Source organism: Aquarana catesbeiana, linkage group LG05 (assembly GCF_042186555.1).
Source record: "Aquarana catesbeiana isolate 2022-GZ linkage group LG05, ASM4218655v1, whole genome shotgun sequence".
NCBI classification, from domain to species: Eukaryota; Metazoa; Chordata; class Amphibia; order Anura; family Ranidae; genus Aquarana; species Aquarana catesbeiana.
Window position 1 is genome coordinate 80,675,564 of NC_133328.1, and position 12,529 is coordinate 80,688,092.

The 12,529-nt window shown below is 42.2% G+C and overlaps 1 protein-coding gene across 5 annotated transcripts in view; it reads right to left on the reverse strand.

Annotated features, from left to right (window-relative positions):
- The window catches only part of WDR37 (WD repeat domain 37), a 303,743-nt gene that overhangs the window by 83,549 nt on the left and 207,665 nt on the right, over positions 1 to 12,529 (reverse strand). For all 5 annotated transcript variants that reach the window (XM_073629902.1, XM_073629901.1, XM_073629900.1 and 2 more), the window contains one exon: positions 4,942 to 5,077. In XM_073629902.1, coding sequence (XP_073486003.1) covers positions 4,942 to 5,077 — 136 coding nt within the window. The remainder of the gene's footprint in view (positions 1 to 4,941; positions 5,078 to 12,529) is intronic.

Genomic DNA, 12,529 nt, shown 5'->3' on the forward strand with positions numbered 1-12,529 from the left:
GTAAGAATTTGAAATGTATTCATTTTTACACAAAGTTGTTAATAAGAAATGTCCCACACACAGCGTGGGCATACTTACAATTACACCTCATAACACATTCTGCTATTCCTCCTGAGTATAGGAATACCACACACAACACTTTTTTTTAGAGCCTAGCTGCACAGCAGGGCTCAAAATACAAGGAGCACCTTCCAGCTTGCAAGGGGCATAAATTACACATTTAATTTCCTGACTACCTATCAAACTTTGGAGGCCCTGGAATGCCAAGACAGTAGAAACACTCACAAAATAACCACATTTTTCCCATCGCAAAATCTGATCGTGTGTACACGGTATAAGACTTCTCTGCCTGGCTACCCTACTTTCTTTCTTCTGAAATCCCCACTATCATTCTCGGGGACTTCAACATCCCTATTAATACTAACACTCCTTCCACTTCCAAACTTCTCAGCCTAATATCCTCCTTTGACCTGAAGCAGTGGATACATGCTCCAACTCACTCAGAAGGCAATATCCTTGACCTCGTGTTCTCTCACCTTTGCACTTAATGCAACCTCTCTATCTATCCATTCCCTCTCTCTGATCATCACCTTATTAGTTTCACTCTCTCCCTCTCCTTCACCTCCTCTCCCTCCAACCACCTTAAAGTTACCCGCAGAAACCTACATCATCTCAACCTTTCTCTTCTCTACTCTGCTATCAACAACCTCTACAACAAAATCTCACCCCTATCCTGCACCAACCTAGCCACTTCTGTGTACAACGCTTCACTTCTAGCCTCACTGAACTCACTTGCCCCCCTCACTACACACAGAATCAAGCCCAGACCCCTTCAACCTTGGCAAACAGATGATACTAGAAGTCTGAAAAAACGTAGTCGTGCTCTGGAGCGCCTGTGGCGCAAGACTAAGTCCCAGAGAGATTTCTACCAATATAAATCTGCCCTCCAAAAATACAACTCCAGCCTCCTCTCTGCCAAGCAGACCTATTTTACCACTCTCATTAGCAACTTATCATCCTGTCCCCGTCAACTCTTCTCCACCTTCAACTCTCAACTTCGTCCTCCACCGCCTCCACCCGCCAACTCACTCACTGCACAGGAGATCGCCAATCACTTCAAACAGAAGATTGATACTATTCGCGCTGAGATCTCTACTGTGCCGACACCCTCCACGCTTTACACTTCATGCCCACAGGCACAATCATTATTTCCCTCTTTTAACCCCACCACTACAGACGAAGTTGCTAAACTACTTGCTAATGTCCACCTTACCACCTGCCCTCTGGATCCTGTTCCCGCACAAATGCTACGTTCACCCTCTGGCCCTATACTACACTCTCTAACCCACATCTTCAATCTCTCCCTCTCTTCTGGCATCTTCCCCAACTCTCTAAAACATGCACTTGTCAGACCCATACTTAAAAAGCCCTCACTGGACCCATCCAATCTTAACAACTTACGCCCCATCTCCTTGCTCCCCTTCTTATCCAAACTCCTCGAACGTCTGGTCTACAACCGACTGAGCGTCCACCTCGCTGATAATGGCCTTCTCGATCCCCTTCAGTCTGGATTTCGTCCTCAACACTCCACAGAAACTGCTCTCCTAAAACTAACAAATGATCTACTAACGGCCAAAACCAATCGACACTATTCTGTACTCCTACTCCTGGACCTCTCTGCTGCCTTTGATACGGTTGACCACCCCCTCCTCCTCAAAAAACTACACGCCTTTGGTCTCCGTGACTGTACACTTCGCTGGTTCTCTTCCTACTTATCCAACCGCACCTTTAGCATTTCTTATAACTCTACTTCCTCCTCTCCTCTTCCTTTCTCTGTTGGGGTCCCTCAGGGTTCTGTTCTTGGACCTCTACTATTTTCAATCTACACTGCCTCCCTGGGTCAACTGATAGCCTCCCATGGCTTCCAATACCACCTCTACGCTGATGACACCCAAATCTATTTCTCTACCCCTCAGCTCACTCCCTCTGTCTCCTCACGTATCAGTAATTTACTCTCAGGTATATCAGTCTGGATGTCTCACCACTTCCTTAAACTCAATCTAGCCAAAACCGAACTTCTAATTTTTCCTCCCCCCTATGCCTCTTCCCCTGATCTCTCTGTCAAAATCGATGGCACAACTATAAGCCCATCCCCACATGCCAAGGTTCTAAGTGTAGTCCTAGACTCTGAACTCTCCTTCAAGCAACACATCCAATCACTGTCCAAATCCTGCCGCCTCAACCTCCGCAACATCTCCAAAATACGCCCCTTTCTAACCAATGACACAACTAAGCTCTTAATTCACTCGCTGGTCATCTCTCGCCTTGACTACTGCAACTCCCTTCTCATTGGCTTACCACTACATAGTCTATCACCTCTTCAATCCATCATGAATACCGCTGCCAGACTCATCCACCTTACCAATCGCTGTGTGTCTGCCACTCCTCTCTGTCAATCCGTCCACTGGCTTCCACTCGGCCAAAGAATTAAATTCAAAATTCTAACAAATACGTACAAAGCCATCCACAATTTTGCCACCAGCTACATCACTAACTTGGTCTCTAAATACCAACCCAATCGCTCTCTTCGTTCCTCTCAAGACCTCCTGCTCTCTAGCTCCCTTGTCACCTCCTCCCATGCTCGCCTCTAGGCCTTTTCCAAAGCCTCTCCAATCCTATGGAACTCCTTACCCCAATCTGTCCGCTTATCTCCTACTTTATTAGCTTTCAGAAGATCCCTGAAAACCCTTCTCTTCAGAGAAGCCTATCCTACCCACACCTAACAACTGTACTTTCATTTTTTTTTTCCATCAGCTCATCCCCCACAGTTATTACCTTTTGTCTCCACTTGACCCTCCCTTCTAGATTGTAAGCTCTAACGAGCAGGGCCCTCTGATCCCTCCTGTATTGATTTGTATTGTAAGTGTACTGTCTGCCCCATGTTGTAAAGCGCTGCGCAAACTGTTGGCGCTATATAAATCCTGTATAACAATAATAATAATTTCCATCACATTGGAATGATATTGTCTCACTAGGGCAGTCTAGAGGAGAGGAAGTAAATATATAGCTCCCTAATGAGACCCAGATGGCAAAAAAACAACAGTTATAACCCTTACCTATTATATTCAAAAAAAAGTTTAGGTTTAAGATAACAAATGGCTACGTAGTGCTGGGAACCTATGTAGCTCTCTGCCTCTCTGTCTTTTGTCAATAACAGAGGGACTGAGTGTCATGACAAAGTAGAGTTTAGACGGCGGTGTCTAAACACCAGCCTCAACTATTGATTTTGTATTAGTGTCTCTTTAGAGCTACAAAATAAGACAGTATAACCAGACAGATTATAGCAGAGTGGGCTTAAAGAAACACAAAATACCTCAACCAACCTAACAAAACCGAAGTAGGTGTATTAGAATAAATGTCTCAACAATATTAGGCTGCATCTTTACTATAAACCAGCAGATGGCATAAATAGCTGCAGAAATTTCCGGTCATTTGATTTTGGGAATATTCACTTTGTGAGAATTAGTGAGGAAGTAAAATGCAACATTTTTGTTTTCATATATATATTTTTTTAAATTTACCTGGGCCAAGACTGAACCTTTAATCTGCATATTCCTAAAATTGAACTTTAGCTTTACTTTCAGGTTTGCACAGCTGTATAAGCTCATCTCCTGTACCAATATTGCTTACTCAGATTTAACTGTACACTGTGATCTTCTCATTAGAAGTTGCAGCATATCAGATAGAGCCTGCCTCATTATTTGGATGGAGGATGTCCAGCATTATCTAACCCTTTCCTCCCCAGTCATAATGTCCCTGGCCCTCACATTTGTGTGAAAGAGCCCTTAGACTTCAGTTCTTTCAATCATGGAGGCTCAGCATCATGTGTGGACATTACCTAGGGTAGTTTGCATCAGAATGCACATTTCTCCAGACTGATATCCAACCATCAAGGCATTTTAATACTTGTGTGATTCCTTCCAAAAGCCAGTTCACTGCTTGCATCAGCACTTAGAGCTCTTGAGAGGAATACCTAGGCAGAGTTCTGAGACCAAAATAGGTCTTTTATGTGGCCTACCGGTATAAGGAATCCATACTTGCTGTTCCAGGTATGACACAGGTAAACACCATTTCATTTGAGAATTGATATGTATCTAAAGAATCTGTACCCCTTTTCACCTGATGTATTGTACTGACATAATGCGTCAACAAAAATGAACAAAAAAAAAAAATCTTAGCTCTGGCGTTTTCTTTTAATTGTGCTTTTTGTGAGAGGCAGCAAGAAGCCTATACAGTAGTGTAAGTACACAAGCAGACATGGTGCAGGATCAACAGATTCCCAATAAAAGAGCATGGGGTGAATTAGTGCTATTAAACAATGCCTTAAAAATATTTGCAGGTTTCTTTCTGTGTTTGCATCTCAAAACTTTATTTTCAAATATAATTGCAGTGCACCTACATGGGCAAACAGAAGTTCACACGATCATTTTCCTTCCCAGCAGTTTATATTCGTCTGCTTCCTGCTTTCCTGGCATGCCATTCAGCAGCCAGGAAAAAGGGTAAGGGAACCTGTGTAAGTTCCAGTCAGAGCTTATGCAGAGCCGAGGACCTTGTACACGTCAAAATGTTACAATACCAAACTGGCAATCAAGCATCTGCATGGTTATATGTGATCAAAGCAGTAAGTCACGTACTCCTCCTTATCAACAAGTACTGGGTATTGGAAAGACCTATGAGCTTCTGGAAAGGGGGCTTCAATGCAAACATGTTGCTTTAGATTGCATTGACAAAGCACAGGTTTGCTTTAAAGATGTAAATAATATTTTGCTGAAAAAGGAAAAAAATGCTTATCTGTGCATTCAGCTTGTTTAGACACAGGATATTGTGTTGTTGGCATGCTACATACTATGCAAAACATATCATTAATGTTATTTACGCTACCAGCAGAAGCTGTGCCCAGAACCACCGGCTGTGTTCGTGTAACACCGACGTCCCAAAGCCCATCTCTATGTCCAACATACTCCTTCACCAACTGGCAGATCGCCCGAGAGGTTGTAGTCTTGAAACTGGAAACAATCTAAAATAAAAAAATAAAAATAAATAAAATCATAGAATTTGGAACAGACAAGACACTTTCAGCAGGCACAAAAAAAAAAAAAAGAAAAGAAAAGAAATCCGTTAATTAAACTGAGAAACGCAGTAAGTAACGCACAATCTTGCAGCCAGTTTCCCTCTGGTTAGTAGGTAAATTGCAGCTCAGTACCCTCTTTCCTCTTAAGGAACCAAATCTATACATTAGACATTTAGGGAGACAATGTCAAGTAGTAGACATTAAAGTGACATACATATGTTACAAGTGACTGCTAGTTGATGCATATACATACTGGTCTGTGGCTGGTAAATAGCTGGGTTTTTAAGTTACAATTTGAGAATTACTGATCAATCTAAATCTTGCTTCCAAATGACTGACCATGTACTGACAAAAAAAACAATGTAGTCAAAAGTAGAGGAGGAGAAATCTCTTTAGGACTGTTAGGACTGCACAGGGAAAAATATGAGCAGCATCATGGTACGAAAAGAAGTTCCTTCTAATGAAGATGTACCAGTAAGGTGTTTTGAGCATTTATACAGATGTGCCACTAGAGGCTTCATGAGAAGCTTCCCAGGCATTTTCAACCACTAGGGGCCTGTATGTTGCCCATAAAATAACAAGATTATATCTTGCTGTTGGCTTGACTACATCTTGACATGCGAACAGGAAAAAAGTTTGTTCGAACATGCGAACACCGTTAAAGTCTATGGGACACGAACATGAATAATCAAAAGTGCTAATTTTAAAGGCTTATATGCAAGTTATTGTCATAAAAAGTGTTTGGGGACCTGGGTCCTGCCCCAGGGGACATGGATCAAAAAAAGTTTTAAAAACGACCGTTTTTTCAGGAGCAGTGATTTTAATAATGCTTAAAGTCAAACAATAAAAGTGTAATATCCCTTTAAATTTCGTAGCTGGGGGGTGTCTATAGTATGCCTGTAAAGGGGCGCATGTTTCCCGTGTTTAGAACAGTCTGACAGCAAAATGACATTTCAAAGAAAAAAAGTCAATTCAAGGGTATACCCTATACCGCAAGGATAGAGAGGGTAAAAAAGGGGGAGGGGTATGCCTATATATCAAGAATAATGTACAAGTGAATGTGAGAGATGACATCACTGAGGGAGCTAGAGAGGAGGTGGAATCCTTATGGGTAGAGCTCCAAAGGGATAAAGCTAAGGGGAAAATAATACTGGGAGTATGCTATAGGCCCCCAAACCTGAGGGAGGAAGTGGAGACGGATCTCCTATCACAAATTGGATTAGCAGCAAGGATGGGAAGTGTTATCATAATGGGGGATTTTAATTATCCAGACATAGACTGGGCGGAGGGAACCGCACATTCATTTAAGGCTCGCCAGTTCCTTAATGTCTTGCAGGACAATTTTATGGGTCAGATGGTAGACGCACCAACTAGAAATAAAACATTACTGGATCTACTGATTACCAACAATACAGACCTGATCACGGATGTGGAAATGCGGGGCAATTTAGGTAACAGTGATCACAGGTCAATTAGTTTCAGTATAAATCACACAAATAGGAAACATAAAGGGAATACAAAGACACTGAATTTCAAAAGAGCCAACTTCCCTAAACTAAAAACCTTGCTAAAAGGCATAAACTGGGATAAAATATTAGAAACAAAGAATACAGAGGAGAGATGGGTTTGCTTTAAGAGCATATTAAATAAGGGCATTAGCCAATGTATCCCATTGGGTAATAAATTTCAAAGAGCGAACAAAAGTCCTGGATGGCTTAACTCCAATGTAAAAATGCATATAAAAGCAAAGGAGAAGGCCTTCAAAAAATACAAGGTTGAGGGATCATCCTCAGCATTCAGACTTTATAAAGAATGCAACAGGATATGTAAAGGTGCAATTAGGACAGCTAAGATAGAACATGAAAGACACATAGCGGAGGAGAGCAAAAAAAATCCCAAGAAATTCTTTAAGTATGTAAACAGTAAAAAAGGGAGGACAGACCATATTGGCCCCATAAAGAATGAGGAAGGACATCTGGTTACAAAGGATGGGGAGATGGCGAAGGTATTGAATTTATTCTTCTCCTCAGTCTTCACGAGTGAATCGGGGGGCTTCAGTAACCAAAACTGCAGTGTTTATCCTCATGACACAACACAGGAAGCACCTCCATGGTTAACAGAGGACGGAATTAAAATTAGACTTGAGAAACTTAACATTAATAAATCACCGGGACCAGATGGCTTGCATCCGAGGGTACTTAGGGAACTCAGTCAAGTGATTGCCAGACCGTTGTTCCTAATTTTTACAGATAGTCTACTGACTGGAATGGTACCAGCTGATTGGAGAAAAGCCAATGTAGCACCTATATTTAAAAAGGGCCCAAAATACATCCCTGGGAATTACAGACCAGTTAGCCTAACATCGATAGTATGTAAACTCTTGGAGGGGATGATAAGGGACTATATACAATATTTTAGTAATAAGAACGATATCATTAGCAGTAATCAGCATGGATTCATGAAGAATCGTTCTTGCCAAACCAATCTATTAACCTTCTATGAGGAGGTGAGTTGCCATCTAGATAAAGGAAGGCCTGTAGACGTGGTGTATCTGGATTTTGCAAAAGCATTTGACACAGTTCCCCATAAACGTTTACTGTACAAAATAAGGTCTGTTGGCATGGACCATAGGGTGAGTACATGGATTGAAAACTGGCTACAAGGGCGAGTTCAGAGGGTGGTGATAAATGGGGAGTACTCAGAATGGTCAGGGGTGGGTAGTGGGGTGCCCCAGGGTTCTGTGCTGGGACCAATCCTATTTAATTTGTTCATAAACGATCTGGAGGATGGGATAAACAGTTCAATCTCTGTATTTGCAGACGATACTAAGCTAAGCAGGGCAATAACTTCTCCACAGGACGTGGAAACCTTGCAAAAAGACCTGAACAAATTAATGGGGTGGGCGACTACATGGCAAATGAGGTTCAATGTAGAAAAATGTAAAATAATGCATTTGGGTGGCAAAAATATGAAGGCAATCTATACGCTGGGGGGAGAACCTCTGGGGGAATCTAGGATGGAAAAGGACCTGGGGGTCCTAGTGGATGATAGGCTCAGCAATGGCAGGCAATGCCAAGCTGCTGCTAACAAAGCAAACAGAATATTGGCATGCATTAAAAGGGGGATCAACTCCAGAGATAAAACGATAATTCTCCCGCTCTACAAGACTCTGGTCCGGCCGCACCTAGAGTATGCGGTCCAGTTCTGGGCACCAGTCCTCAGGAAGGATGTACTGGAAATGGAGCGAGTTCAAAGAAGGGCAACAAAGCTAATAAAGGGTCTGGAGGATCTTAGTTATGAGGAAAGGTTGCGAGCACTGAACTTATTCTCTCTGGAGAAGAGACGCTTGAGAGGGGATATGATTTCAATTTACAAATACCGGACTGGTGACCCCTCAATAGGGATAAAACTTTTTCGCAGAAGAGAGTTTACCAAGACTCGTGGCCACTCATTAAAATTAGAAGAAAAGAGGTTTAATCTTAAACTACGTAGAGGGTTCTTTACTGTAAGAGCGGCAAGGATGTGGAATTCCCTTCCACAGGCGGTGGTCTCAGCGGGGAGCATTGATAGCTTCAAGAAACTATTAGATAAGCACCTGAATGACCACAACATACAGGGATATACAATGCAATACTGACACATAATCACACACATAGGTTGGACTTGATGGACTTGTGTCTTTTTTCAACCTCACCTACTATGTAACTATGTAACTATACTGTATAAGTCATTTAAAACTACTTGCGGCTATTGCATTGCCGGTCCACAATACACATAAAAGTTCATTGATAAAAACGGCATGGGAATTCCCCACAGGGGAACCCCGAACCAAAATTAAACAAAAAAAAAAAAAATGACGTGGGGGTCCCCCTAAATTCCATACCAGGCCCTTCAAGTCTGGTATGGATTTCAAGGAGAACCCCGCGCCAAAATTAAAAAAAAAAAAAAAAAAAAAAAACACGGCGTGGTCCCCCCAAAAATCCATACCAGACCCTTATCCGAGCACGCAACCTGGCAGGCCGCAGGAAAAGAGGGGGGACGAGAGAGCGCCCCCCCCTCCTGAACCGTACCAGGCCACGTGCCCTCAACATTGGGAGGGTGCTTTGGGGTAGCCCCCCAAAACACCTTGTCCCCATGTTGATGGGTTGTGGGGGTCTGCGGGCGGGGGGCTTATCGGAATCTGGAAGCCCCCTTTAACAAGGGGACCCCCAGATCCCACCCACCCCCGTGTGAAATGGTAAGGGGGTACAAAAGTACCCCTACCTTTTCACAAAAAAAATGTTAAAAATGACAAGAGACAGTTTTTGACAATTCCTTTATTTAAATGCTTCTTCTTTCTTCCTTCATCTTCTTCTTCTACCAATGTTGAGGGCATGTGGCCTGGTACGGTTCGGGGGGGGGGGGGGGGGGCGCTCTCTCATCCCCCCCTCTTTTCCTGCGGCCTGCCAGGTTGCGTGCTCGGATAAGGGTCTGGTATGGAATTTAGGGGGACCCCCGCGTCATATTTTTTTTTTTTGGCCGGGGTTCCACTTAATATCCATACCAGACCTGAAGGGCCGGTATGGAATTTAGGGGGATCCCCACGTCATTTTTTTTTTTAAATATTGGTTCGGGGTTCCCCTGTGGGGAATTCCTATGCCTTTTATCAATGAACTTTTATGTGTATTGTCGGACCGGCAATGCAATAGCCTCAAGTAGTTTTAAATGACTTTTTTTCCTTTGAAATGTCATTTTGCTGTCAGACTGTTCTAAACATGGGAAACATGCGCCCCTTTACAGGCATACTATAGACACCCCCCAGCTACGAAATTTAAAGGGATATTACACTTTTATTGTTTGACTTTAAGCATTATTAAAATCACTGCTCCTGAAAAAACGGCCGTTTTTAAAACTTTTTTTTGCATTGATCCATGTCCCCTGGGGCAGGACCCAGGTCCCCAAACACTTTTTATGACAATATGCAAGTTATAAGCCTTTAAAATTAGCACTTTTGATTTCTCCCATAGACTTTTAAAGGGTGTTCCGCGGCATTCGAATTTGCCGCGAACACCCCAAATTGTTCGCTGTTCGGCGAACTTGCGAACAGCCGATGTTCGAGTCAAACTCGAAGCTCATCCCTAGTCTTGGGTAAAAAGGACAAATAAAGCTATACAGCTTTTTGGTTCACCTTGAGAACTGAATGAAAGGAATCTAACATATTCCTCCCATCCACTCTAAACAGTGCAGATGGACAAATCCCCTTGCTGGGCTATTGTATTCTGACAGTCTATGGTGGCAGTTGTCAGAAATCCTAAACAAGTGCAACTGAATGGATGCAGTCACTGTTCAGCCATAAATTTTCCAGAAGGTTCCTTTAACAAATGTCAATTGAAGGATTGACTTCTCTGAAACATAGCAAGGCTACCCACTAAGCAAATGCCATCTGGCTTATCAGGAACCAGCCAAAAATTGCTTAGTGTATGGCCAGAAAGGCCCAAGTTCCTCAGAGTTATAATTCTTCACAGCGTGAGCTGAAGCCCATCTTGGAAGTCAGTTTATTTGTAACATACTGATTTTAACATGCAACGATTAAAAAAATGGGCTAAATAAGATCACAAATCTCCTTTGAAGCCACAGTTGATCAAACACTTAGTGCCGGTTCACATAGGGGCGACTTGTCAGGCGACCTAGTCGCCTGACAAGTCGCCTCCCGTTCTGTGCTACGGAACCGTTCTAATAGGAGCGACGCAAGTCGCTCCGACTTAGAAAAAGGTTCCTGTACTACTTTGGGGGCGACTTGGGGCGACTTGCATAGACTTCTATACAGAAGTCGTTTTGCAAGTCGCCTCGGAAGTCGTTTGCAGGTCGCCTCGCTGAGGCGACCTGCAAGTCGTGCTGCCCCTGTGTGAACCGGCACTTACAGTCTCAGAACCCTTCTCATTAATGGTGAAGACACACTTCTTTTTGATGGGCACTTAATGCACAGAGGACAAGAGAAGCACATATAAAAAGCCACACGCATGCCCTGATATAGCCCTTGTATGAGTGCATCTTTTATTTTTGGAGTCAGATATCTATTGACCTCAAGTCTGAGAAACCCATTGACAAAATTTTCCCATTCCACCACTTGAATGTGCCAATTACAGTGGCTTCTGGGACTTCCACAATCTGTACCTCAATCTCCTTGTGTTTTATCGAGTTTCCTGAAGACTCTAATGGACAAGACACCTTCTAGAGAGGGAGAAGGAAAGGCAGAAAAGTTCCCATCTGATGGTTAAATGTCATGCTGGCTTCCTAAAGGTCCAGTGGACTGCAGTGGCAAAATTACACCAATATACTTTACATTTACATTGTTGCCACCACTACAATATAAAATGATTGACAAAGGACCCACTTCTTCAAAGGATTCTACAGTACATCATGTAGATCAAACACTAAAATAGAAATCCAACAAATTTGTTATAATCGTGCGTGAGGTGGTGGAGAAACAAAACAAAATTTTTCAGGGAAATCTCAAAAAAGCTAATGTGTTATAAGTGTCACTCGTGCAAGGTGTCAGAAGACAAATACAAATTGAGATAAAATGTTGAATAAAAAGAAAACCAAAATGTGTATGTGGGTAAAAAGAAAATACAATAATTGTCCACTGCTAGGATGCTGCAGCATTAATGGTAAAATTTACCCTTGTGCCAAGCTCTACTGGTGTTTGCTGCGCTTCCTAATAAATATCTATTGTATACAGTAAAGTGCTGGTGTGCCGTATCTAGTTTTTTATCTCCATATACTGATGAATTTTGAATATGTTATATGAATTGATGCACATGTTGATATATGCACAATTATTTGCTACGGCACACCAGCACTTTACCATATACAATAGATATTTATTAGGAAGCAAAACAAACCAGTAGAGTTTGGCACTAGGGTAAATCTCAAAGTTTGAAACTATACATTTTTTAAAACAAAGAAAAAGTATAACAAAAAATTACTGTATAAATGTAGCTGCCCTGAAATCTGTTCAAGCATCAAATTTGTCAAACGATACTTACTGCTTCTCAGAAAGAGACTCAAACTTACATACACAATGTATTATATATCAGTAGGTCAGTTGCTATGCGGCCATCATTTATAGCAAACCTTTTGAAAAATAAAGGCTCAAACTTCAAACAGTGTGACTCACACCCAAAGTTCAGTCATCAATTTTGAATCGAGCAGAAAAAGCTCAACCTGAAGCTAGAAGCAAAGCAACATAAAAGTGAAGAAAAAAAATAACAGCTCATTGACATCAGCACTAAGCTTATGTGCCATTATACCTAAAGTGGAATTCCAGGTACTAACGAATCTTAAAATGGCTCCCAAACTCCTTATAACACTTACAATATGTACCCAGTAGAGGGAAGATGTTTTTTTTACTTGCTT